Source organism: Schistocerca piceifrons, chromosome 1 (assembly GCF_021461385.2).
Source record: "Schistocerca piceifrons isolate TAMUIC-IGC-003096 chromosome 1, iqSchPice1.1, whole genome shotgun sequence".
NCBI classification, from domain to species: Eukaryota; Metazoa; Arthropoda; class Insecta; order Orthoptera; family Acrididae; genus Schistocerca; species Schistocerca piceifrons.
Genome location: NC_060138.1, coordinates 818,374,176 through 818,401,575, shown reverse-complemented (window position 1 = coordinate 818,401,575; position 27,400 = coordinate 818,374,176). Strand labels below are relative to the sequence as shown.

General features: G+C 40.0%; 1 protein-coding gene across 6 annotated transcripts in view; it reads right to left on the bottom strand.

Annotated features, from left to right (window-relative positions):
• LOC124714119 (CAP-Gly domain-containing linker protein 1) overlaps window positions 1-27,400 on the bottom strand; it is a 526,326-nt gene that overhangs the window by 31,188 nt on the left and 467,738 nt on the right. For all 6 annotated transcript variants that reach the window (XM_047242995.1, XM_047242996.1, XM_047242997.1 and 3 more), the window contains 3 exons: window positions 13,461-13,634; window positions 8,204-8,321; window positions 1,500-1,647 (listed from right to left, as the gene is read on the bottom strand). In XM_047242995.1, coding sequence (XP_047098951.1) covers window positions 1,500-1,647; window positions 8,204-8,321; window positions 13,461-13,634 — 440 coding nt within the window. The remainder of the gene's footprint in view (window positions 1-1,499; window positions 1,648-8,203; window positions 8,322-13,460; window positions 13,635-27,400) is intronic.

The following is a 27,400-nucleotide window of genomic DNA, read 5'->3' as shown; positions in this document are numbered from 1 at the left end:
TTACACCCACTCTTGGTTAAATGCAAACAGGTTGACATTGAATGTAAATAAAACAAATTATATGCAGTTTGGGAAAAGATGTCAAAATGTAAATCTCGATCTGGTGTGGGGTGACAAAGCCTTAGACAGAGTGACATCCACAAAATTGCTGGGGATTCATGTTGATGAAAACTTAAATTTTAATGACCACGCACAGAAACTTAATTCAGCCTGTTTTGCCCTCAGAATTATTGCAAATGTTTGTACCTCAGAGGGTGCCGGAATGGCATATTTCAGCTATTTTCAATCTCTTGCCACATATGGAATAATATTTCGGGGTTCCACAACAGGGCGCCTAAAACAAATTTTTTTGTTGCAGAAGAGGACCATCCGAATAATAACTCACAGACACACTGCAAACCCATGCTCAAAAAGCTTAGAATACTTACTATACCATCATTATACATATACAAATGTGTATTGTATGTCAGGACCCACATTGCAGATTTTCAGACAAATGCCGACTTTCATAACTACAATACCTATAATAGCGCAGCACTCCATACTCATTGAACGAAAAGACCGTATACACAAAGGCATGTGAGCCATATTGGTGCAAAACTGTACAACGCACTGCCAGTCAACATCAGGCAGTTAGAAGATGATAACAAATTTAAAACAGATTTTTAAAAATTTCTAGCAGAACAATGTTTTTATTCTGTAAATGACTATGTAGGTCAATAAATTTTTTCTGATGATATTTACAAAGGCAAAATGGAAAATATTCTATCTGTACCTAATCATTCAGTACCTAATCATTCATTACTTTTACATACTTAAAGGACAGCTGTTGTGTGATGTAAATATATACCTAAGCAGTGTTGTGTATATAAGGATTTGCCGTTCAGGGAGGACAAAACTAAAGCCTTATGAAAAACAGACTATGCATTTAAAATAACACGCAGGGACGTATATAGGCTATATTAATTTCATTGTATTATTATTAACTTCACTGTATTATTTTGTTTTGTACTTTTTTACGTATATATTGTTTGTGTCCCATTTCTTTGAAATGACTTACATGTACCCTTGACAACATCCATAGAATATTTATTGTCAACAGATGGATAAATAAAATAAATAAATAAATGCTCTCCCTGCACCATGAAAAGTCTGATGTCAGAGGGGAAAAGGGCACAGAAAGAGGAAAGTGCCTCATAAGCATGTGCAACATGAGCAGCAAAGTCGTAATGGCAAACATCAGCCATCTCACTGGTAGTGCAGTAAGTGGACCAAAGTTGGCAGTTCAGGCTGTAGGGTCTGCCCCAGTTGACGTGCCTACAAACTGCTGCAGATTCTGGTGCTGCAGGGATAGAACATCTCTTTGCTTGATGAGATGAGATATGAGTTCCATCTCTCCTGTATCTCGCTGGATATGCCCTCAACTGGAATGCTCACGATATGTACATATCATCTAAAGCATATGAAGTTTCAAGTGGTATTACTGTTTATCAACTTACCATCACTGTTAGCATTCAGCAATGATTGAGACACTGTATGTTCCATTTCCGTAACCTTTTTCTGTAACTGTTGCTTCTCCTTCTCCATACTCTCTACCATCATTCTGTACTTCTTGGCATTAGCCCTCTCTTCCATTAATCCAAGTATCTGTAGAAAAGAAATTAAAGTCCTAAGAACTGCAACACATTTCTTCAATATTTCTGCATTGTGAACACTAACTTAAATGGACTTATAAGTGATTTTGTTTTGTTTGTAGAAAATCAAATACAGCTATTATTAGATTAATTCATAAATATGTAGAGGTCCCTGTGACACATCTGTGACATGTGTGCACTGCAATAAATGCTGTTAAATATTTTAAGATTTAATTTTTTCAAATTGTACACTAACCACTGAATGCATGGTGCACTTACTATGGTCCTTCTAGTAAGGAGTATACTAGATTAGAAATAGATAAAGCAGAATGTAAGTGCAATGATACAAAGAAAAATGGAACTATAACTCATTTTTTTCACATCTGCTATACCATTAGCATAACAGAAATAGAGTTTAATGTCTGGTTGACACGGATGTCATTAGGGATGGAGCCCAAGTCATATTGGGAAAGGATGGGAAAAAATACTGGTATGCCATGTACTTTGAAAGGAATCATGCCAGGATTTATGTTAAAAGATTTAGGAAAAATCATGGGAAACTTAAATCAGGATGACAGTACAGGAATTTGAGCTGTTGTCCCCCTGAGTATGAGCACACAGCTTTACCACGGCACCACCATGCTCAGCATCAATAACCAAATAACCTGATTCAGCCAAGGTGGGCTATCTTTACGTTTAGAATAAAATGATATAGACAAAAATAGAAAAAACATATCAGAAATGACATCAAAATAAAAATAACAAAATAAAATAATCACAGCATACGTATATTATTACAACACCATGCTTGAATAAAACAGTCATGAGCGGCGCAAGTGAGCAACATGTAGTCAGAATTGATATGTTACAAGTACATTTAAGTGCACAACAAATAAAATTTGGTAGTATGGCTATTTATCTTCTATGCAACCTTTTTTATGAGGATAACCCAGAAAGTAACGCAACACATTTTTTTTTTCCTCAGCCAAAAACAATGCTACGAATGTGAAAGAAAAAGTCTTCTGTGTGAGCGTGCCAACAGACAGACAGCGTAGCTGCAGGACAGTTTCAAAATGATGTCTGTGGGCGATGTACATTACAAGCAATGTGCCGTCATTGAATTTCTGACTGCACAGGAAGAAACTGTGGGGAATATTCACAAACGCTTGTGCAAAGTCTGTGGAGCATCTGTTGTTGACAGAAGTACAGTTAGTCACTGGGCACGGAGGGTGAGGTCATCAGGAGGCAGTTCGGCAGAACTCCCTGATTTGCAGTGGTCAGGGAGACCATCAACTGCTGTCACACCTGACATGTTTTAGCAAGCTGATGTTGTCATTCACAAGGACAGACGCATTACAACTTGGCAGTTGGCACTGTATCTGTCAACCAGCAAAGTAAGTGTGGATGCAATTATTAGCACTCTTGAATATTCAAAAGTGTGTGGAAGACAGGTCATGTGTGCAAGACAGGTCCTGCAGTGTCTAATGGTGGATCACAAATCACACAGAAAAAACATTTGTCTTTATTTGTTGCAACATTTTCAAGCTGGGGGGGAGGCCTTCTTGTCCTGGACTGTGACAGGTGATGAAACCTGGATTCACCATTTTAAGCCCGAAACAAAACGAAAGTCAATGGAATGGTGTTATTCCCACTCCTCACAGAAGAAAAAATTCAAAGCAACTGCTACCGCTGGTCAGGTCATGATCATCATGTTGTGGACTGTGCCAAGAGGAGGTACCATTAATTCAGAAGCGTATGTCAACACATTAACAAAACTCAAGACGCTTCGAGCGACTTCAGCGCCACAGCAACCCAGGAGATGTTTAGCTGCAATATGATAATGCTTGGCCACACACAAGTCTGAGGACTGCTGAACACATTGCAAAACAGGGTTGGATAGCGCTACCACATACTGACCTAGCCCCCTCGGACTTCCACTTGTTTGGGCTATTAAAGGACGCCATTCATGGAAGACATTTTGAGAACAAGAGGAGGTGATTCACACAGTGAAGCACTGTCTCCGCTACCAGGACAAGAGATGGTACCAACACAGCGTACACGCCATTGTTTCCCACTGGAGGAAGGGATGGAGGTTATGACGAGTTGGGAATTTGGGTCAGCTGAGAAGTGTGTCTGGGTTGCTCAGCTTGTTAATGCAACTGTTCTAGAGAAGTGGAGCATCTTGGTTTGAGTCCTGCTCCAGCACAAAATTTTCAACTGGCATCATTCATTAATTTCAATGCCCTAATGTGGCCACAATAAGAATAATTTCCTTGAATACTGATATGTTATTTTGCTCCCATGGTAGCGGAATTCCTTAACTTTGTCTGCTTCGTGGTTCCTAATTTTGATGTTAAGTTTTTCAATAATCTCATTTCTGCTACTTCTCATTACTTTCATCTTTCTCCAGTTTACTCTCAACCCACATTCTGTACTCAATGGACTGTTCATTCCATTCAGTATGCACTGTAATTCTTCCTCACTTTCACAGAGGATAACAATGTCATTAGCAAATCTTATCACTGATATTAGTGAGATTTTAATCTCACTCCTGAACTTATCTTTCATATCTGCCATTGCTTCTTGGATGTACAGATTGAATAGTAAGGGTGAAAGACTGCATCCTTCTCTTGCGCTCTCTTTAATCTGAGCACTTCATTCTTGGTCTTCCATTCTTATTGTTTTCTCTTGGTTCTTATACATATTGTATATTATCTGTCTTTCCCTATAGTTTACACTGGTTTTCTTGAGAATTTAATTTCAAACATCTTGCACTATTTTAAACAGTTGAACGCTTTTTCTAGACCAACAAATCCTATGAATGTACCTTGAACTTTAAGTCTTATATCCATTATCAAATGTAACATCAGAGCTCCTCCTCTTGTGCCTTTACCTTTCCTAATTCCAAAGTGATTGCAGTCTAACAGATGATAAGTTTTAAATAATTTAGAAGTAAAGGAAACATTCACTGAACGTCAACAAAAGAGAAAGAAAAACAATGCCTCTGTTATTCGGTGAGTGGTCTCTTCACTACTAAATTATTTACAATCTGCCAAAACTTTATTATTATATTTAGACACACAGTTTATTCCATTCTTCTCTCCACTAGTCTTGTCAGTAACTTGGACACATGAGCTCTTACACTGATTGTAACATAATTTTTTACTTATCTGTGCTTATTATCTATGGATCTGTGAGGATGATGCTTTTCTGAAAGTATGACGGTATGTTCCCAATCTCATAGATGCCACACACCAGCTTGAACAATCATTTGGTTGCCATATGCCACAATGATTTTAGAAATTCCAAAAAAAATAGGAATGCCTTATTTGATCGCAAGTCTTCCACATTTCTATCAAACTCTGAGTGTAATACTGTGTCCCCTAAATCTTCTAAATTGGCTTCTATTTCTTCCTCTATCACATCAGCAGTCAGTTCCTCCCCCACGTACAGGCCTTCACCACATTCTTCCCACCTATTTGCTCTCTCCTTGATGTTTAACAGCATAATTCCACCAGCACTCTTAACGCTGACATCTTCACTTTTGATTTAACTGAATTGAATCTTCAGCTTCTCCTGGTGTATTTGTTGATCAAACATTCCACGGGTGTACTGCCTGTCCATAGTGTCCAACAGGCACAATATTTTGGCGATCAGACATGTTTCCATCATCAGGCGCATTGATGAAGTAACCTCCTGAGGAGGGATCCATGGTCTATATCCTCATACACAATACACATGTCAGCAGTTGCAGAGTCACTTCCGTTGTCATCTTTGTAGCATCAATGTAGCTGCTCTGTTCATCCTGGTAACCAGATCATTGTATGTGCCAAGCGTCTTCTTAATGAGAGCCAGCATTGCTTCCCAAGCCTAGCAGAAGTTATAGTAGTAGTTGCCATTGATAATATTATCCCTGGTGCAAATTTTGATGGCTTCCCTAATGACACCATCCTAGCATATGGAAGTCTTTGCTAAAATACTGGTACATTCATATACTATCATATAATTCTCTGACAAGCAGTGCTCTGTGACCACTGACTTGTTAAGTTACATTAGTCGAGTGTGTCGCTGGCGTTCTTGGCATTGATCTTCAATGGTGCACACTGTTTGTCCTTGACTTTCTTGTACATCTGAACGCCATACACCCCAACATCGAATTCACTATGGAGACTGAAAAAAAAGAAGAAGTGCTGACAGCACACTGGGCCATGGTGTGTATCAGAAGAAAATGCACACTGGCCTGTATTTGCATGCATATAGCTGTCACCACCCTGTGAAGAGGAAAGAGGTGATAAAAACACTACTACAGAGGACACACGCCACCTCTGATGCAGATAGCCTGCCAAAGGAACTGGAACACCTCAGAACTGTGGTGATACTAAGAATGGTATTTTCCCCACCACTACAGTACAACCTATAGAGATGGATGCAATCACAGAGGAAGATGTAGCCACAGACTTTATACCATACACTGGCATGCTACTGGGAAAAGTTGGGTGCATACTGAAAAAACACCACATAAGGACAAGTTGATGGTCACAAAGCATTGTTTGTCAGAGAATCATGCAATAGAATACAAAAGTATCAGGATTTTATCACAGACTTCCAAATAGTGGGACAGTATCATTAGAGTAGCTATTGAAATTAGCACCAGGGATAATCTTATCAGTCAAGACTGCAGCTATAACCTCAACATGGCTTGGGAACCAGCACTGGGTCTAATTAAGAAGACACTCAGCAAACAAAATGACCTGGCAACCACTGTGGACAGAGGAGCTACACTGACGCTATAAGAGATGATGACACAATCATCTCCGTGACTGCCAACATTCACCCTCTGCTGCAGACCAGGGAGGGAATAGCTTGAGTGGGAGGGACATAAGTCAGCTGCACACTCTCAGGAGCTCAGTTCCTCAATGCACCTGACAATGGTGACATGTCTGACTGCCAAAATATTGTGCCTGTTGGATGCTATGGACGGGCAGTATACCTGTGGACTGTTTGATCAATTTAAATGAATTTTGTTTTGACTTTTCTATGTGCTGAATGAGCCCTTCTGATGCCCAAATAAATAAAAATAACCAAAATAAATAAAGCCTGTTCAAAAGTACACATCTTTTAACATATGTGATGCAAAAATCTGCTGCAGGGCAACATTCAATATCATGTTGAAGCACCAGGGGCATTGTAAAATGCTTAGATCCTCTTTGGCATGCTGTCCGAAGGAGGTCAAGACAGCAGTGATGGTGGCCCTCTTAAGATCATCCATTGTGTGAGGCAAGTGCCTGGAGCTCAGTTGTGTTCATATAAGCAAATACTGTATGCTGTTCAATTCGGTTGTTTCCTTCCTCCTGGAGGAAAGTGAGCACAAAGTTGGCATATTATGTTCATGGATTATGGTCTCAATGGTGAACGCATCACCAAAGTCTTAACTGTAGGGCTAGAAAAGATACTGGAGGATCTTGTTACTATAATCTACACACCTCAAATTAGAGGTGTCTGCCATTTGCAAATGATGGAAGCCCAAAATGTGACTGACCCAGCTCCCTGACATACCCATGGGACAGCTTGCCCAAGATGGGCTTTGGTAACTGGCTCCCTCCATACTCCTTATGTTGATCATCAGATGTCGGTCAAATACAACACCTGTAAGTGAAGCGAACCTGACACCAATGATCCAGGTCCTATTCCAGGTGTTCCCCTGTTCACCTATGCACGCCACCGTGTTGGGGAGCCTATACTGTTGTGCATAATGGATACCAAGAGGCCAAATTAAAAAACTTCCTGGCAGATTAAAACTATGTGCCCGACCGAGACTCGAACTCGGGACCTTTGCCTTTCACAGGCAAGTGCTCTACCATCTGAGCTACCGAAGCATGACTCACGCCCGGTCCTCACAGCTTTACTTCTGCCAGTATCTCGTCTCCTACCTTCCAAACTCATTCTGGAGGCCAAATTAATTTTGTGAAGGTGGCTGTATACTGTCTGGATCAACACAGCCCTCACATTTGCCTCCAAAAAGATGGTGCACAGCTATCTTGCTCTGTTCTCATCTATATCACAATTTGTAGGTACCAGTCATCAGATGGCAATGGTGGGTGTGAGTAACCACTACCAGGCAGATATTCAGTGACTTGTGTATCACAGTAGCAGCTGAATGTTTGAATGATGTTGTTGTGGGTGCACATTTCAGCAGGCAACTTCCTATTTTAACAACCATTCTTGTGTGAAGTGACAACACACACACTGTCTAAGCTTGAAATGACACTTTGATGCATACTGTCAGACTGAACAATGTATACAAAGTCACAGTGTCCCATTGGTGACAGGATACACAGTGCACTCTACAGAACTGTATTGAGAATACATGTTTACTTTCACCTCATATTACACAAGTGGCTGCACATAGTAGTTTCTTGTAGTAGAAATAGTATTGAGAAAGAGGTTTATGATAAAAAACCCTATGCAAGTCATAAGGATGGTGAAAAACTGTTTTCTAACAGAAACTGAATGTTGCCTTTGCACAAAAACTGTTGTTATGCAAAAGAAAATTATGACGAGGCACTTACCTCCACTTTCTGATTCTGGAACTCTTGCTCCTTTTGCCTGAGTGTCAACTTTGCCTCTTCTAATAAGGCCTCCATTTGCTTCCTCTCGTCTTCTTTACTTGCTTTTAGTTCCTTCTCTCTGAAAATTACCAAATATAATTTGTATCTGTAAGTTAAATATGGTGGATATCTTAATGGTCCATGAAACTATCTACACTTGTTCAAAATCTGTCAAATACACGAGAGGCAGAAGTCAGACATTATCTGCTTCCATTACATGTATGACATTGGTTCCTGCTAAAACTAGCAGCATAAGAGTATATTTTACCAATTCCAAGCTTGCTCTGAAATATGTCTCTAGTGTTGTCACTTAAGGCAGAAAAAGAACATTTTTTCTGAATTGATTTAGTCAGTCATGAGACCTGCTCATATAGCATATCATGCAGCACACTAGCTTGTGTGACAGGGAGGGGAAGCAAACACAAATTTAATTCACTTCTCAGATTAACGACTATGGGCCGTTACACCAACAAGCATGACTGTGCTTCTTAGGTAGTTTCCCACACTTATTTAGGCAAATGCTGTCTGGTTACATAATTCTACCTCAGAAATACAATACAGAAACAGTTAAAATATGACACCACACAGAACACGGTTCACAGGCTGATGGCACTCATGACTTTCCTCCCTTAGGTGACCTTCATGACTGTGGTCTGGTATCTGGAAGGGCAACAAGCCACAAAGTTAAATCTAATATATAAAAATGAATATGTATTTGTTCATCTTGTATCCATTCCTATACCAGTCTCCCGATGGCGATGAAACTTTGGTGAGTTGTGCACAAAACAGCGAAGGTGTCTGTGAAATCAAGCTCCACCCACCACCTATAAGGGTCGGAGTGAAAAGTGATGACACAGAAGCATAACTAAGGAATGTCTGGAGCTATTTCAGGAAAATTCTGTATACATGTGACTCATTATATGTATAATTATTGTATAAAAATTCTCTGGGGGTAATATTCCCCAACTACTTCTAGGTTTGGGGTGAAAAAATGAAATGATCATATGACATTTTTGGCCAGGACACCCCATCTGGGGTTGTTAGCCGGCCTAGTGCAAGCCTTTTTATCTGACATCACTTTGGCAACTTACATATTGGTGATGATGATGTTGGTGATATTGATGACAAAGGGGTAAAAAGATCTAGTGTGTAAAAATATTCAATAACATCCAACAAGTACCATATCCACAGTTTTTGTGGTTGCTACACTTACTGGTAACAGAAATGATGATGTTTCATCCCCACAGTTGGTGTGGGGGAGTAGGGGGTTAAAAATATAGCGATAAACATACATACATCTCTGTAACACCTGAAGGAATTTCTACCATTTTAGTGCATGTATCACTTGCTATCTAGAAAAATGGCTGATAGTTTTGGGGTGAAAAGGCATGGCATGATTGTGCACTGGAATCAGACTCTCATGAAACTGATCCCAAATGCCACAGAAGTGACAGTTCTGAATGATATGTGAAAAGAAGAAGATTTGCTGATTTCAAATATTCCCATCATTCCCACCAATATGCTATCTGATTTCAAATGACCACAGTTAACTGTTCACCTTCCATTCTCAACGACCATCAATAAGGCATAAGGTCAGTTGCTTCAAGTGTGGAATAAAATCCGGAAAATCCATGCTTCTCAAAGCAGTTAAATAAAATATTTCAAATTTAATTTAAAGCACAAAAATCATTTTACATATTTAATTTTCACATATAAATGTGTTTACTTGCAAAGAAAAAGAGACACTGCAATGAAATAAAATAAAATGAGCCAATCGATGAGCATTATTAAAAAAATTATTATATGTTCTGCACTACAAGAATTGTTGCAAAATGATTTATGTGTAATAAATAATTCTTTTTGATAAAGTAAAGTCACACTTTATGGAAGTCGTATGTAATGTAACATCAAATACTGCCTTCACTTATTTTCCTTTGCTAGTCATCTTTGAAAGGATTACTTACGCAACAGTTTAGCTGTTGATATGAACTGCCTCTTACTCATAATATTAATGATATGCAACATTTTCTGTATGGTTTAGGTGCTTCAAATTTGCCTATGTGGCACTATGGTCTCTTGTCATGAGTGATCACATGCTAGGTAGGAAGAGCAGTACAAACTGCTATTGTAAGTGATTCTTTGTGCAATAAAAATGAGTAACTTCAACAATTTTAAAAAATACTCGCAGAGGCTCTTAGCAGCTAAAACTTTGGCAACGTGTATCTTTGTTGTATTCTTCCTGCGCGAAAAACTTGAGAGTAGGTCTTGGCATGTCGAACTGACCATTCCTTTGTCAGTACATTCACACTGGTTATCAGATCTACCCACCTAATCTTCAGCATTCTTCTGTAACACTGTAGTTCTTATTCTTAAGCTTCTCTTCTCTTCTTGTGTGAACTGTTTATAATCCACATTTCAGTTCCATACAAAACTACTCTCCAGACAAATACCTTAAAAAAAGATGTCCTTACATTTAAATGTATATTCAGTGTTAACAAATTCTTCTTTTACAGAAAGGCTTTTCTTACTATTGCCAGTCCACATTTTGCATCCTCTCTAAATCTTCCATTGTCAATTACTTTGCTGCCCAAATATGAAAACTCATCCACTACTCTGAGCAAGTGTCTTATTTCCTATTCTAATTCCCTCAGACTGTCTGGTTGTAATCTGGACAACAAGTACACATAACAGCAAAACTTGCAGCACCTGAAGGAGACGGCTGGGTTGGTCATTGAAATATTGTGCATAAAATGGAAAAAAACAACTCGGCAGAAACTATTAATCAGCCACGCTGAGAACACATGAGACATCACGTCATTTACCCATTGCTTCAATTTCCTGAGGATTTCTGAATTCTATTTCCCCTACCTGGGAGTTGTGTTGTACTCCTGTAATCCTAGTTACTGGGAGGACATGTGAGAAAAATCTGTAGGTCAACTATGGATTTGGTCAATCAAGAGCTGAGAAATGTCTATGGTGCCTTCACTGAATTGTAGAGTAAACCACGTGGCAGTGCAGAGAATTTTGGCATGTCTCAGTCCCAAATTTAGAGAAGCCGAACTCAGAAATCCTCAGGAAACCGAAGCAATGGATAACTGATTCCTTGGGAAGCTTCTTTGCTTACGGCTGGCTTGCCATCTCAGCTCCTGATATTCACACAGCTGCTTCTCTTTCCTCCAAAGACTTTTTTAATTTGTGTATAGTTGGCACCTATCTTTCCCATAGTCATTCATGCTTTTACAGCTTTGCATTTCTCCTCCAGCCATTCCTGTTCAGCCATTTGCACTTTCTGTAAATCTCTGTTTTAGAAATCTGTATTTCCTTTTGCTCTCTTCTTTTTCTGCATTTTATATTTTCTCTTTTTGGCAATTAAATTCAATATCTTATGTCTTATCCAAGGGTTTTTAATAAGCTCTGTCTTTTTGTTCATTTGATCCAGTGCTACCTTTACTATGTTGTCTGTCAAAGCTTCCCATTTACCTTCCTCCAGTTTCCGACAATTGTCATCTAACACTCTCTTTGAAATTCTCAGCAACCAGTGGTCTTTAAATTTATCCAGGTTCCAACTCCTTAATATACTACCTTTTTGCAATTTCTTAAGTTTTAATCTAAAGTTCATAGCCAACGCATTACAGTCAGAGTCCGTATCTGCCGCTAGAAATGTTTCACACACTAAAACCTGATAATCTGTCTGAAAGCTCCCGATGCCTTCAGGGCTTTCCCTTGTACACACCCTTCTTTCTTGAGTCTTAAACCAAGTGTTTCCAATTATTACATTGTCCTTTGTGCAAAATTCTGCCAGGCATCATCCTTCATTCCTTTCACTCAGTCCATGTTATCCTATTATTTCTACATCTCCTTTTCCTACCACTGAATTCTAGTCCGCCCTTACAATTACATTTTTTTCTCCCTCAAAGATCTGAATAATTTATTTTATCTCGTCACACATCCTTTCAAGCACCTCTTCACCCGAGAAGCTACTTGTAGAGCGCCCATACAACTGTTTGTAGGGGTGAGTCATGGGTGGGGAGGGGGGTAACCTGGAGTTTGGATTATTTAATATTTCGGAAGACAAATGGTGACTTGTAAGTAGCCATAAGAGTGTTCCAGTTCTGATGCTGTTAAAAACTTATGTAATACCAACTTTTAAATCATATTCTTGAAAGGAAAACACCTGACTACAGTATATTTTTTCCTTTCCTTGAGGGCTAGTGCACCCTTGATTACTGTGGTGTGTTTGACTACTATGTGCATTTTTATGTAGTGTGGCAATGTTTACCACATAACTTCCTTACACGCTGGATATACTGAACATTACTTGTCATAAGTTTGTCTTCTAAATGTTAATAATACGATACAGAGTTATGGAAAATTTCAGATATTAATCTTTGGTAACCAACACAAAATCAATAACGGACAACACAAAAGTAGGACTAAAAATGAATAAAATTTTCTATCTGATGGTTCCAATTTAAGTTGTTTCTAACTGTAATCCCTTGTTATTTAGTTGAATCAATAGTTTTTAAATGTGTGAGATTTATCACATAATCAAAAATTACTAGATTTTTTTTTTTGTATTCATTTACGAGACCTCATAATTTTTGTAGTTTAGAGTCATGCTACTTTTTGCACCATTTAAATATCTTGTGTGAATCAGCACATGTTCTGCAATCTCCTGCTATGTTCATCCTCAGTCAGTCTAGCTCCTATAGCCCTGCCTGTTTGACCAATATACAATTTGTTATAGTCAATGCAACTTATTTTATACACACTGTGACCTCTATACTAGATATACACTTTAATACTGTGTGTTTTTGTTGTGCTTTGTGCGTGATACTATCCATCTTTTAAATTGTAAATTAGCATTGTAGTTTTAACAAAATGAGTGATGAGTGCTCAATTTAACATTTCTCACCTAATGCCCTGACCAAAGATTTTGGTGTCTTGATAGAACGTTTGTTTTGATGTATGGCTTTCTACACATTAGTGTCTCTTCCGGACATTAGTCAGCTGTTTCCTGACAATTATAAAATGCGTCTATCAGCAATACTTGAAAATTCACTTCCTGAAGGTATATATGACCCAGCCATTCTGTCCCCTTGTAGTTTTTCATTTAAACATCGGTTCTTTCCAATTCTAATCAGTTTTTTTCAGACTGTACATATGTATATTAAGATATACTAGCTTGCTCTTTCCACCTACAGTGATATTTATTTACCTAAGTTCAACTTCTTGTAGTCGTTGTTGCAGAGATGTAATTTGCTCTGTCTGTTGATTTGTTTCAGCTGAAGTCTTCTTCAAGATGTTACATTGTTCTGTAAGACTCTTAAGTTCCTTGTCCAAGTCATTGATACGTGTCTGTAGTACATTCTCTTGCTGCTGCTTCTTATCACTACAAAAAGAAAATAGAGCTTAAATGCATACCAGTATGTAAGGACACTAACTGCAAGTGTGTGTGTGTGTGTGTGTGTGTGTGTGTGTGTGTGTGTGTGTGTGTGTGTGTGTGTGTGTGTGTGTGTCTGTGTGTGCACAGTTTTTACTCCATAACTCAAGCATGATTATCATTAATGATGCACTTATATTCTCCAAAGACTGTAAATCTAACATGCAGCTGATGAACAACATAGTAAGGTGGGACTGCTACTATTCGAGATACGTGGAAATGGAGTAGCAGGTGAAAATTGTTACAAAATACAGCCCAAAGACTAGAGCTGGACTTCAACATAAATAAACTTTGTGGGAATATATAATAAATCTGACAGTGTTTAATGACATGATTCATAATCAATCACTGAAATCAGTCACAAATGCCAAATATCTTGAAGTATCAGTGTAGGGTGGTTAAATGTGAACTGATCACATAAATACAGACATATAGAAGGCAGCTGACAGCTTGAGTTTATCTGAAAAATTCTAAGGAAAGTTCAATTCTTGAGTATTGTTCATTAGTATGAGACCTTTAACAAGTACAATTAATGGCAGAAATAGAAATGATCAGAGAGATACTGCATTCTTCATGAAAGGCTTATTTAGTCAGTACAAGAGCATCACACAAATAATCAACAAATTTCACTGGGAGATGTTACAACAAACAGGCTGTGCATCACATAGAGCCTCACTCTTACTTTAGCTTATCTGAACACAAGGTAATAGGTCTAACAGATGGCTCGGTTGCTTTTCATATGGGTAACTGCAGATGGCCATGCTAAACTAATGAAACTGCAAATATAAGGTTATTCTTTCATAACATCAGAGATAACATTTACAAATAGACTGCATAATACATGTATAGCTATAGATGAGCTGCAGAGATAACATTACAGGAATATGACAGAGATGTTACATTTACCTAACACTGAATGTTGCTAAAATGGAAGCCTGACATAGTTCTTAGTAATTACTGCAGTAATATTTGACTGTGCAAATTTTATATTCAGTTAATAACAATGCTTAATGTAAAATCAAGCAATGGAAAATTCAGGATGAAATGTAACAGTATTAGGAAAAGAATAGTTGCTCCTCATCGTATAGCGGAGATGCTAAGTCGCACATAGACAGAACAAAAACACTGTCGGAAAGTGAGCTTTCAGCCAACAAGGCCTTCTTCAAAATTACACACAAAACACACACACACACACACACACACACACACACACACACACACACACACACATATATAATATACTCATATACATGTGACGACTGTCTCTGGTAGCTGAAGCCAGAGACTGTGGTCATGCGTGTGCGACTTGTGTTTGTCTGTGCTTTTTGTCTAATTTCAAAGAAGGCCTTGCTGGCCAAAAGTTCACTTTCTGACGTGCTTAACGTAAATTGCACTTAGATTCAGTTTATGATATGGAGTGATACAGCAGTAACTGTTGGTTTTGACTGCTGTGGACTGCCAGAAAATGGGAGATACCATTAAGTGATTTATAATGATTACATCACTGGTATTGCACACATTTTGGAAAACATAACTCACTAATGCTATATGCATAAAAATTGTATCACATTGCAGGGGGACATGACTACTGATGATAATTCTTCATTCATGTGGTAAGCACTTCTGGGTGCCACAGTTGCCAATTGTTATAATGAATACATTTTGAAATAATTAAAAGTAAGGGAAATCAGGAACATGGTGCACTCATCACAACTGTGGGGACAACAACCCAAAGACTCTCACTGATCAGCAATGGCAGCTCAGAATGAAGTGTCTGCTGCATCCAAAGCAGTTTCTTCGCTTCAAACAGCTGCAACTTTAAGAAGTTCGTGTGTAATGCTGTGTAAAATAAATGATATATATTGAGATTCTACATCTCTGTCTATCACTAGGTCATTCCTTGTCCATGCCATGAAGGAAAAAACCCACATTGATTAACCCAACTGCAAAAAGGCAGGGATTACTGTGTGATATTCCAAGTCGAAGTGTTTTTTCTTTTTTTGTATGCCTACAATACAAACAGTGGACATTTTATATCAGGTATTAATGCTGCTCAGTACCCACAGTACTCACAATAACAAATGGTACGCAAATTAGAACACAACATGAGTGCTAAAATTGCTGCGCAGAACACTGAGTGCAATGCAACAACTGTCACCTTTAATAATGAACTGCTGTTCCAAACTTGATACTGTGAGTTTTGATGATCCCTCATGACCTACATACGTATGGACAGATTTTATATCTTCCGCACCTTCCACACCTACCATCACATACACAGACTTTCAGTATGACTGCTCCGTACTCACAACAATTGTGCAACACTGAAGCCATGTGCGCCAAAACTACAAATTTGGTGTTTGCAAGGACAAATAACATTCCAACTGTGCATCCTATACTTACTGTGACATAAGCACCTGCTGTGTCTGCTTTGCCATGATTATAAACTTTCAACACTACCGTTCCACAGCAACAACCCAGGGACAGTAACACAACTACCACTAAAAAATAGAACATAGCGAATGCAGCACTCTTATGATGCGTTTCTCACTCATTGGGACAACAGGTATGGCAGGTGATATATGAGGAACATTTATCGGATGGCACATTCTCTCAATTTTGGTGCTTCCTATGGTCATTAGTGGATCCTGTCCTGATGCCAGACCTTTCCCTCTGGATACTAAGGATTGTGAAGTACCCTCAGCAGTTGTAGCTGACAATGACTGCCTATGAAAACAATTCATTGGACAGGAAATGGGCCCTGACAGATGGACTTTATATGCAACACAGGTATAAGCACAAGTGAGCCTATTCCCTCTTTCCGCCTGACCGGCCAGCACACCAAATACAGCTGATGCCATCTGACAACAAGCAAAGTTGATGTTGCACTTCATGGGCGCATATGGCATGACAGCACCAGCTGACAACACTGGGCCAGTTAATTCTATCACCCTGCCACCTTCCCACTGCTGATATCATACGTGTCTTAACAATGCTACTCACAACTGTCAACAGCCCTGCTGCAACCAAAGTTCAAGTGTGAGCCAATATAGACACACCAGCAAACCCAGCATTAACAAATTGCCTCTACTCTGCGATGACAATACATAATGGAGGCTGTATGGACATCCAGGATGCATCCACCAACACATACTTCCTGATTGACATAGGCTGTGAAGTATGTATTGTACCATGACACATACTTGGACCTTGCTACAAGGTTTCAGGTATACAAGTCTTTGTAGCAAATGAAGCCAATATCAACATGCATGGTAAAACAGAACATATCATACAACTCACAAATGACATTGTCCTTGGATGCTCTGCATCACTGACATGGCAGAACCAGTCCTGGGGATCAGTTTCCTCAGAAAGTTTCATCTCTCCCTTGACCTCAACCGGATCACTCTGTTTCATCATATGCTGCAACAGTTCATCTAGAGCTCTTTGCTTCAAAACTGCCACACGCTGCGAGACAACATTCGTGACTGTTTGCAACTGCCAGCACAAAAACCAATGACTTAACCCCACTAGTACTTGAATGTATTGAGACAAAACATGCTATATCTGCCCCTGGCACATCTCTTCACGACATGGGGTGATTCATATTCCATACATTACGATGACAGATTATGCCACCAAATACAAGAGATGTTGTTTGCCCTCGTGAAGTGGGCAAGCAGCTATGACACCTAACACATGGCACAGCAGCTGTGAAAGATGCAGCTACACCTCTGATGGACAACCATGGAACTATGTAACAAGCTAAGAAGGTCATGCAGCCTGAAATGTTACAGCAACAACAAACACATGCAGTGGTGACCAAGAATGACACAGCCACACCCCTGACAGCCAACAACACTCCTCCGTGACACACTGAGGAGGTCGTGTAGCCAGACCTGCTACAACAATAACAAACACATTCCACAGCAGCCAGTAATGATGCAGTCACACTTCCGACAGACATCCGTGCCCTTCCGTCATACACAGAGGTAGCTGCACTCTCTGAATCACTACATAGACAACTCTTGCAGTCGAGTAAACCACACCTTGTGTATCTTCTTGCATCTTCCCAAAAACTCTCTGACCCCATCAGTGCTGCACCAAGGATTCTATTTCATCATTGCACAGTCGTATGATGCACCATATAAATACAACAATGCCCCCCCCCCCCCCCCTGTTTGGCACAAAGCACACTGCCTTGCCCAAGCCCCCTGGAGGCAGCTAAGATGGCAGTGAATGACATGCTGCATGTGGGGATAATATGGCCTCCAGACAGTGTGTGGGCATCTCCCATTAAATTAGTTGCCAAGAAAGATGGTTCAATTTGACTATGCGGAGATTATAGAACACTCAACTCATGAACTATTTACTGCAGTTACCCTGTACCAAACATTTGGGTCTTTCCCCCTGTGCTTATGGGGGCAACTTCTTTCTCTATGACTGATTGTAAAAAGACATGCTACCAGATTCCTACGCATCCAGACAATGTTGCTGAAACAGCCATTATCATGCCATTCGGATTATTCAAGTTTCTGGTGATGCCATATGGCCTCAACAATGTGGCACCTATCTCGCAACTGTTCATCAATGGGGTAGTGTTTAAAATGGATTACTGTTATGTGCATTTAGATGACATAATTTTTTCCCACGATCATCAGATCCATGAAGTTAACCTCGAATGCCTTCTCACTGCCTTCTGTGATGCAGGTGTGACCATAAATGAAGACCTGTCATAGGTCAACTGGTTTGACAGCTGCCCCCTCCTCGCACATATCATAACCTTCAGTGATTTCTGGTAATTCTAATTTTTTTATAGACGATATCTCCCACATGCTGCACAAGTTCAAGTACCACTGACAGGCAGCCTCATGGGTGCTCACAATCAAGCCAAGTGTAAATTAATATGGATGTTGGAAATGCAAACAGCATTTGCCCACATGAAGGAGTGCCTGGCAGATGCAGTTGCTCTGGTGTACCTGCTAAAGGACACACAGTTTACAACAACAACAGATGTGACACAGCCATAGGCACTGTCCTGCAGCAGGAAATATTAGGCAATTCTCCAGAGAGCTTACAGCCTCACAGACAAAATGGTCAGTTTTTGGCCATAAACTACTCACAGTTTATGAGGCCATATGCTATTTTCTTAAGAATATTGAAAGCCATCATGTGATTATCTATACAAATCGTAAACCTCTAGCAGACACCATTTGACACCCTTCATGTAGGGCCAACCCAAAATAATTTTGACACCTTGATCTGATTGCACAATATTCTATAGATGTCTGCCACCACCACAGGACAAATAACATCATTACAGACTATTTGTCATGAGTGAGCACTGTGTCCCTCACCCTCAACTTCAACAAAGTGGCACAAAAACAGTAAAGCAATCAGATGACTGGTACACTGCTCAAGAATGCATTAAAACTGACCCAAGACTGAATGCAGACTGATCTCAGGAATGGAAGCAGCTGTCTCCTGTGACATGATACAACAACATATTCAGCCTATTATAACTTTGTTGATGTGATGCGTGATTTTTGATACACTACATAAGCTCAGCCAGCCAGGTGTATGGCCATTGACTTGGATCATTACTGAACATTGTCTTTGGCCGGGTGTGAAGCACAATTGTCAGGAATAGACAAGAGCATGCCTAGATTGTCAGTGCAGCAAAGTAGGCCAGCACATATAGCCTCACCGCTGCAAGTCTGAAATTCCACGTGGGTGGTTCCAAAATGTACACCTCAAACTAGTGGAACCTTTACCAGAATTGGAAGAATGCAGGTACATACTGTTGATGACTGACCTTATAATCCACTGGGCGGAGGTCATCCTGACTGCTGATATTAGAATGGAATCTACAGCGCATGCTTCCATGACAAACTGGATTTCCTGGTTTGGTTGTCCCAACACCATTACCACAGATCAGGGCCGCTAATCTGGATCTTCACTTTTTAATGCATTATGAAACTTGTGCGGAACCACTTGCCATTGTTCCATGGTTTATCATCCCCAAAGCAATGCCATGGTTGAACAGTGGCGCCAAACAATGAAAACCACACTCATGTACCACAAAGGGAATGGACAGAGGCCCTCCTGCAGGTGTTCTTCAAAGTCTGCACAGTACACAAGGATGACTTAAAAGTATCACTGACAGATATTGTATATGGCAAGACACTGAAGCTGCCAGCACAGTTTGTGCTGCCTTCATCTACCCCTTGTCTTATCTGACATACCAGATATGGAATAGAGGCGCAAAAGACATATATAGAACCCTCATGTAACTCCTCCACTGGCACATATAGTACAGACACCACCATTCACTCATAAAGAACTCACTGACTGTGACTGTGTAATGTTTCATGATGATAATGTATGGTCAGAGCTGCAGCTGCATTATAATGGACCATTTTGGGTGCTACAATGGCGTAGCCACATTTTTTATATAGATTTAAATGGCAAAATAACAACAGCATCAATCAAAAGACTAAAGCCCTCATGGACCCTTCACTCCTAGTATGACACAATTCATCTCCAACAGCAGGCAAAGTACCTGCCACAAACTCTCTGTTGGCACAGTCAACAGTTATCACCACAGATGTTAGAAATTTTCAGCCTTAAGAAATAGCAGTAAAACTGATTGATGACTAATTCTCTATAGAAGCCAACCACATGGCATAGGATTCTATGACTAAAGCCATCACTACAAAACTTATCTGCACTTTTTTCTTGACAAACACAATGGATTTCACGGCGGCGGTCCCATGTCTCTCACAGACAGGCCAGCTAACGGTCTTCCTGCCAACTACTGCCATGATCGGCAACGCAGACGTGGCACTGACAATGAAGCAGCATTCGCAATCAGCTGAAATGCCACAGTCTTTGGCATGTGAGAAAGTGCCATCATCCCCCAACACATCGCACTAAGATGACATTATGCCTTCCACCCTGGCTCGCTCTCTATCTCCTTTATGCTGCCTCCCATCAACAACCACCAATGAGGTCCATCAGCACTCACTTACTGACAGCATTTGCAGCACTTCAAGCCATGAGAAATGATCCAGTATGTCTCATAAAAGTACCGACCATGGCAGGCTGAGCAGAGCACACCAAATTGCACAGCACCTGCAGTTACAAGCGCTGCCCATCAGTTGTTGACAAACCCTGCTCCCTTCTTCAGTACTTCACACTCAGGCTGGACGGGCAGGGAGGGGGAGTGATGGCAGTGCAGAATGATTGAGCGATTGTGATTTTAAAATGTCTGTGTACCATGCTATGTAAAATAAATGGTTTACATTGAGATTATACACCTCTCTGTATCATTGGGTCATTCCTTGTCTATGCTGTGGAGGAAACCTCCCATGCAGTTAAGTAATCATTTCTTAAATGTTTTTCTGTTAGTCAACAAACAAATGTTACTTATTTGCTGAAGTTTCCATTAACATAACATTTTGTGCAATTCAAGTAAACCTGTTATGAGATTCACAATTTCTTTTTAGCTTTTCAAATTCTTCAGGCATGCCAATTTGCTTAGGATTCCAGAACAACAAGCAATATTCAAGAAAGGACCACATGGGTGATGTAAATCATCCTTTTCCAAGGTAATGCTACAAATGCATAGAATCTTACTATGTTCTTCAGTCTGATATTTGCCTTTCCTGTTACTGGATTTACATAACTATTTCACCATGTGCCAAAATAACAGAAAAGGATAAATTCATTTGTAAATTGCTTCTGTTCTGTAACAGAGTATTTAGAAAAACAAAAATCTATCATTTTTTGACACTATGTAATATAATATCAACTAATATTATTTCTAGTTGGAAAATAATCATTCTTTAGTGTAAGAAATGTTTATAGCACACAAAGATTGGTCCAATGTCTAATGTACACAGTACAACACTAGATTTACAGAACCATTAAAGAAATAAAAATTATGCTGTAAGTGCAATTAAATTTCCTTCATGCTAGCTTCATTTCAGGCATTTTATGCAAAAAGGCCATGTCTTAGTTATGAAATACGTATGTACAAGAAATATAATTTTCAAACTGTTGCAGTTAGTTAACAACTAATATGACACAAGTACATAACAGAACTTCAAAGATTACAAATAAAGCCATACAAGTATAAACAACAATTTCTTCTTCTTCCTCCTCCTCCTCCTCCTCCTCCTCCTCCTCTCCCTCTTTGGCATTGTAGCCCTTAGTGCGCTTCAGCCTCCTCATGTCTCTGCTTTTCTCTTCCATCATCAGCTTTACAACCTGAGGTCATCCAACACTTTGTCCAGCCACCTAGCTTTTGGCTGGCCCTTCTTTCCAGTGGAGTACAAAAAGCTTTTCATCATTCATTTGGGCCTCCTATTATGTCATCTTCTCCATGTGTTCTAGGCAGCATATTTTTGATATTTAATAAATGTCACTATATTTTTCACCTGTGTAAGCTTCTGTACTTCATGGTTGTACCTTACTCTCCAACCCTCTGCATCTCTCACATGCCAATAAATTTTTCACAGGATTTTCCTTTAAATAACCTTAGGTTATTCATATTTGCTGCTGATCATAAAACGGACTACTACACTCTTAAATTGGTTGCTCCTGTAATTAGAAAATTCCTAAATACCTGTAAGTTTGCATAATATGCTCTGTTTCCTGCTGGTATGCTTTCTCCAATACACTGTCTTATTATTATTATTATTATTATTATTATTATTATTCCTGGTTAAGACAGTTCCCAGATAATGGAAGCAGCTGACAGCTTTGAAACATTTATTAGAGGCCTTCAGTACATGTGGTGGTGTTCTAGCCTTAATGGGATAATTACCATATTTTTTTTCTTGTTTTCATTTACAGTAAATCAAATTATTGCTCCTTCTACTTCCAATATTTCATACATTTCTTTAAGGTTGCTTACATTTGTTGCCACAACTGCAACATCATCTGCATATGCACATATCTAACTGGATTTCATCATTATTGTTCTTCTCCTGTCTATTTTTTTGTATCAGACTATAAGTTAAACAGGGCATTAGAGAGACTAACACTTGTTTCATTCCATTTGCAAAGTTAAAACTCTTGGCTGTTTTGTTGTTCACTTTTACTTTTCATTTAGCATCTTTCAGTGTTAACATAACTAACATTCTTAGTTTGTCACAGGTGCCCAATTATTTACTGTGTTATACAAGCTCACCTGTTGAAACCATCAAAAGCTTGTCTAACATCAACAAACACAAAGTTTGTCTAATAATAAGCAACTGGTCAGAAGTGCCCCTGTTTAGCTGGAAACCACACTGGTCAAAAGTACCTCTATTTGGCTGGAAACCACACTGGTATTCTCCAAGGACATTTTCAGTGCACTTTTTTATCCTTTCATTCAGCACTCCAGAAAGTATGCCTCTATAATTTTCACAAGCTAATTTTTCTGCTTTCTTATATATATGATATATTATTCCAGTTGCCCAGTTTTCAGGCATGCTTTAATTTCCCCATGTTATTTATTAGTGCACATATTTCATGTATTAGAGATTGGATGTCAAATTTTATAAGTTCTGAGACGACCCCATGAGCACAGTTCTCTCTTGCATTGTTCATCTTTTTGCCTCTTCTCTTTCCTCATCTCTCACCTCTATATTCTCCTCCTGTTCTTCTAGATCTGTTGATATCTGGTCTAAGTTGGTATTGAGCATATCTTCAAACTGTTCTGCCCACCCCTGCTATATTTTTTGTTATGCGTGGTTATTGTTCCATTTCTATTTTTACATGCATTTTGTGTTGGTTGCAAATTTTTCCTTCTCTTTCCTACTGCATAAGAGAATATTTTTGTTTCATTCTGTTCCTTTAGTTCTTCTATCTGTTGAAATTTTGCTTTCAGCCATTCATTTTCCTTTTTCTTACATACTGTATAAGCATTAGAATTTGTAGTGGCCTACACATCAGCTACCACGCACTAAATAAACGCAAAGTTCAGTGTTGTGTAGTGTATGGTGCAGTGCAATGTTCTTAGCAAGTGAATCTCAGCTGTCTGGGCAATTCCGTGCCCTGCCACCAGTGGCACTGTGTTTTTTATGCTTTTGTATGTTTTCTATGCATTCTGTTTATTTTTTATTTTTGTGAATTTTGATGGTAATGTACGCTCCTTGCCAACTTCTGTTACTTGGTGTTACTATGTTTTAGCATATAATCAACTCCTTCTTATGACAAGAATTAAAGTTTTAATTACAGCATTTTCGTCCTGCCTACTTATAAGAGCGACGTCGGGCATACACTCCTAATAAAGTTACAAAGAATCAATAAAAGTGTTGCTCATTTAATCACTATGGACAGGTCAAGCAAAGGTTTGTTAACCAAAAGTAGAGCTAAACCCAACAGGTGGTGACCCTGACGTGATTGATGGAATCTCAGACGAACAGCACAATGGCTGAAGAACAAACAGTATCAAGAATCGCAGTCTGCCTGCTGCCATTCTGGGCAGATAATCCTGTCCTTTGGTTTATGCAAGTAGAAGCGAGTTATTGTTGTGTAGGAATAACAGCAGACACAACTAAATTTACACTCACAGTAAACCAGCTTGAACAACTGATTCGCCATTGAGGTGCAAGGCATAATTATGGTGCCACCAGAAAGACTTGCACACCAAGCTCAAGTCAGAATTGATATGACAACTGACTAGCCCCCACAAAGATCAAGTACAGCAAGTTCTTACACAAGAAGAGATGAGTGACAGGAAGCCATCCCAGTACCTCTGACACCTGCACAGTAAGACTGGCACAATCACTGAGTTACTGTACCAGATAACTTGTTGCACACATGATAGAGCATTCATTTGCTGCCACAGGTAATAGCCATAGTTGCTTCACAGACTGACATGGCACAGGACACCTTGGTGCACCTGGCCAATCAAATACAAGATGCATTCACAGCCGCATAGGTCAGTGCAGTCACAGCATGGGACAACGGTGCAACCGCCGCAGCAACATTAGCACAAGATAAGTATGACTCACTCATGGCAAAGGTCGAACTGCAGTGCATGCAGGTCAGTACACTGTTGTCATCAGACAGCGCCAGCAATGGCAGAGGTTGATACCAACAATATTCAAACAGTAGACTTCCAGTGGTACCATGAATCCTCAAAGTGACACACGGATGTACAGGTACCACCACTAGTTCGGTGATCAGGCGAAGAAGTGGTCATCATTGTGACCTCACCCAAATGCAAGTCGCAGTCAGTAATAGGTTCAATCGACTGGCAGGTGTCATCCGAGCATCTGTTTGTCACTAACAGACGTTCCAGTATGAAATTCTTAATAGATACTGGGTTGGATCTGAGTATCCTGCCTCGAACATCCGTGCATCATTGCTGGTCATCAACTGCCTTCCATCTGATGGCCACTAATAGCTCCTCAATTGTGACATATGGCACTCAGCAGATGGAGCTAAACTTTGGAATGCACCACCTGCCCCTACACGTCACATGGGTGTCACCAAGGCAATCATCAGGCCAGACCTCTTGGACTACTACCAACTACTTCTGGATGTTGCAGACACTTGCTTGGTGGGTAGTGTCACTGGCTTAGCAGACACCGATTTCCACCACAGCCCAACAGTTCACAGTGCCAAGCTGATGCACGCTTCTGGGGGCGAGTATGCAGATTTGTTGAACAACTACCTGAATTTGATCTTGCTGCCTAGTGCACCTAAGTGCATACCACATGACACAGTGCTCCACATAAAGATGACAGATGGCCCCCCTGTAGCATATCGGTCAAGATGTTTGGCTCCATACACTTAGCAACAGTGAAGGCCAAATTTGATTCTATGATACATGAATGCATAATGTAGCTGCCTAAAAGCCTGTGGTCCTCAGAAATGCACCTGATCCCCATGTGGCAACTGTCATGCACTTAACTCTTGCACCGTTCCTGACAGATGCTCTGTATCGCTTTTGAGAAGTCATAATTACACACTACAGTGTGCCACTGTATTCTCACTGTATCAACTGTTATATACTGTGCAAAGGTTTATACTCTGATACCTTTAGCCAAGGAAGACAGATGAAACTGCCATAATCACGCATTTTAGTTAATATGAGAGCATGTTTATGACCTTCAGCTTACACAGCGCAGCTCAAACATGGCAGAGATTTATAGATTCTGTTCTTCAAGGACTACTGTTCTGCTTTGCACACCTCATTAGTGTCCTGGTGTTCTCTGCCAATCCAGAACAACTTCATCAACACATGGATGGCATATTCAGACGACTAGAACACTATACAGTCATACTGAATGTAGCCAAGAGTGTTTTCGCGCAGACAAAAGTGACGTTTTTTGGTCATAAGACCTCAGCTGTGGACTCACTCCTCTGACTAAGAAGGAAGAAGCAATACTACAGCTACCCAGGCCAACTGTAGTGGGGTATGTTTCATTGCTACAGCCAACACCTTCCTTATGCAGCAAAGTTACAGGAACCTAATGTTAGTGGAAAATCTCTTGTGCACTAAACAGATAATACGTGCTCTGTTTGAGGCTGCAAAGAAGAGCATGGCTGATTCAGCACCTTTAGCACACCTGAAGCTTGATGCACCATTACCTATTGTTGTGTGTGTGAGCCAGAAAGCCACCGGTGTGGCACTCCATCAGTGGGTGGATCATGCCTGGCAGCCACTGGCATTTGACTCCCACAAACTGTCGCCTTCACAAAGGAAATAGAGTACATATGACAGTGAGCTGCTGGCTGTGTACCAGGCAGGTAGCAACTGCTCATCCAGGAAATTTAATAGTCTCAAATTTGTGGCCCAGTTCATGTCAGACATTAGAGACATATCTGGACTTAACAGTGATGTTACAGACTGGCCGTGATAGGTCAGCAGTGTCTAGGAGTCCAATAGACTCTTTGCACTTACACATGTGTGACAAGAAGACAAGGAGTTCAATATGTACATCAACAACACTGTGTTAGCACTGAAATGGCAGCTCATGGTTATACCAGGGGAAGATTCATGTCTGTACTGTGATGTCTCATGTGATCGACCTCATCCTTTTTTGCCAACAGCATTCAGAACCCAAAATTTTAACACTGTCCATGAGTTGTGCCACCCAGGGGTGCATCCAACCTTTTGTCTGGTGTCTCAGTGTTTTGTGTGGCCAGGCATGCATAAAGGCTGTTGAAAATGGGTTAGATCTTAACCCAAGTGTCAACGCCTGCAAGATTACCTGCTATGTCCAAATCTCGATTGGCGAGTTTCCAGATACCACCTCTCACTTCACCCATGTACATTTGGATGTTGTTGGATCAGTGAGATACAGATGTCCGCTGTATATCACCATGGAATGCAGACATCACTTTAAATCAGATCTGTTCACTCAGCTGACCAGGTTTTGTGGTTGTAACCATCATAAGATCATTAGGTACCACTCGGCAAGAAATGGAATGATCGAAAGCTGTGCCATGAAAAGACCTGGTCATCAGCAGTGCCAGCGGTACTACTTGGCTAGCGAACAACATTCAAATCTGAGATTGGTTCAGCAGTGGCACAGTTGGTTTATGGTGAGACACTGCATGTTGTGACGACATTCCCTGATTTGTTTTCGTTTGTTGTCCTCGGTGTCGACATACTGGCTGAAAAAATAGGGAGTGGAAGTGCAGTACTGTCTACTGTAAATGATGCAGCCAACAGGTACACATTTACGTTTCACAGTCGTTTACTTTCACTT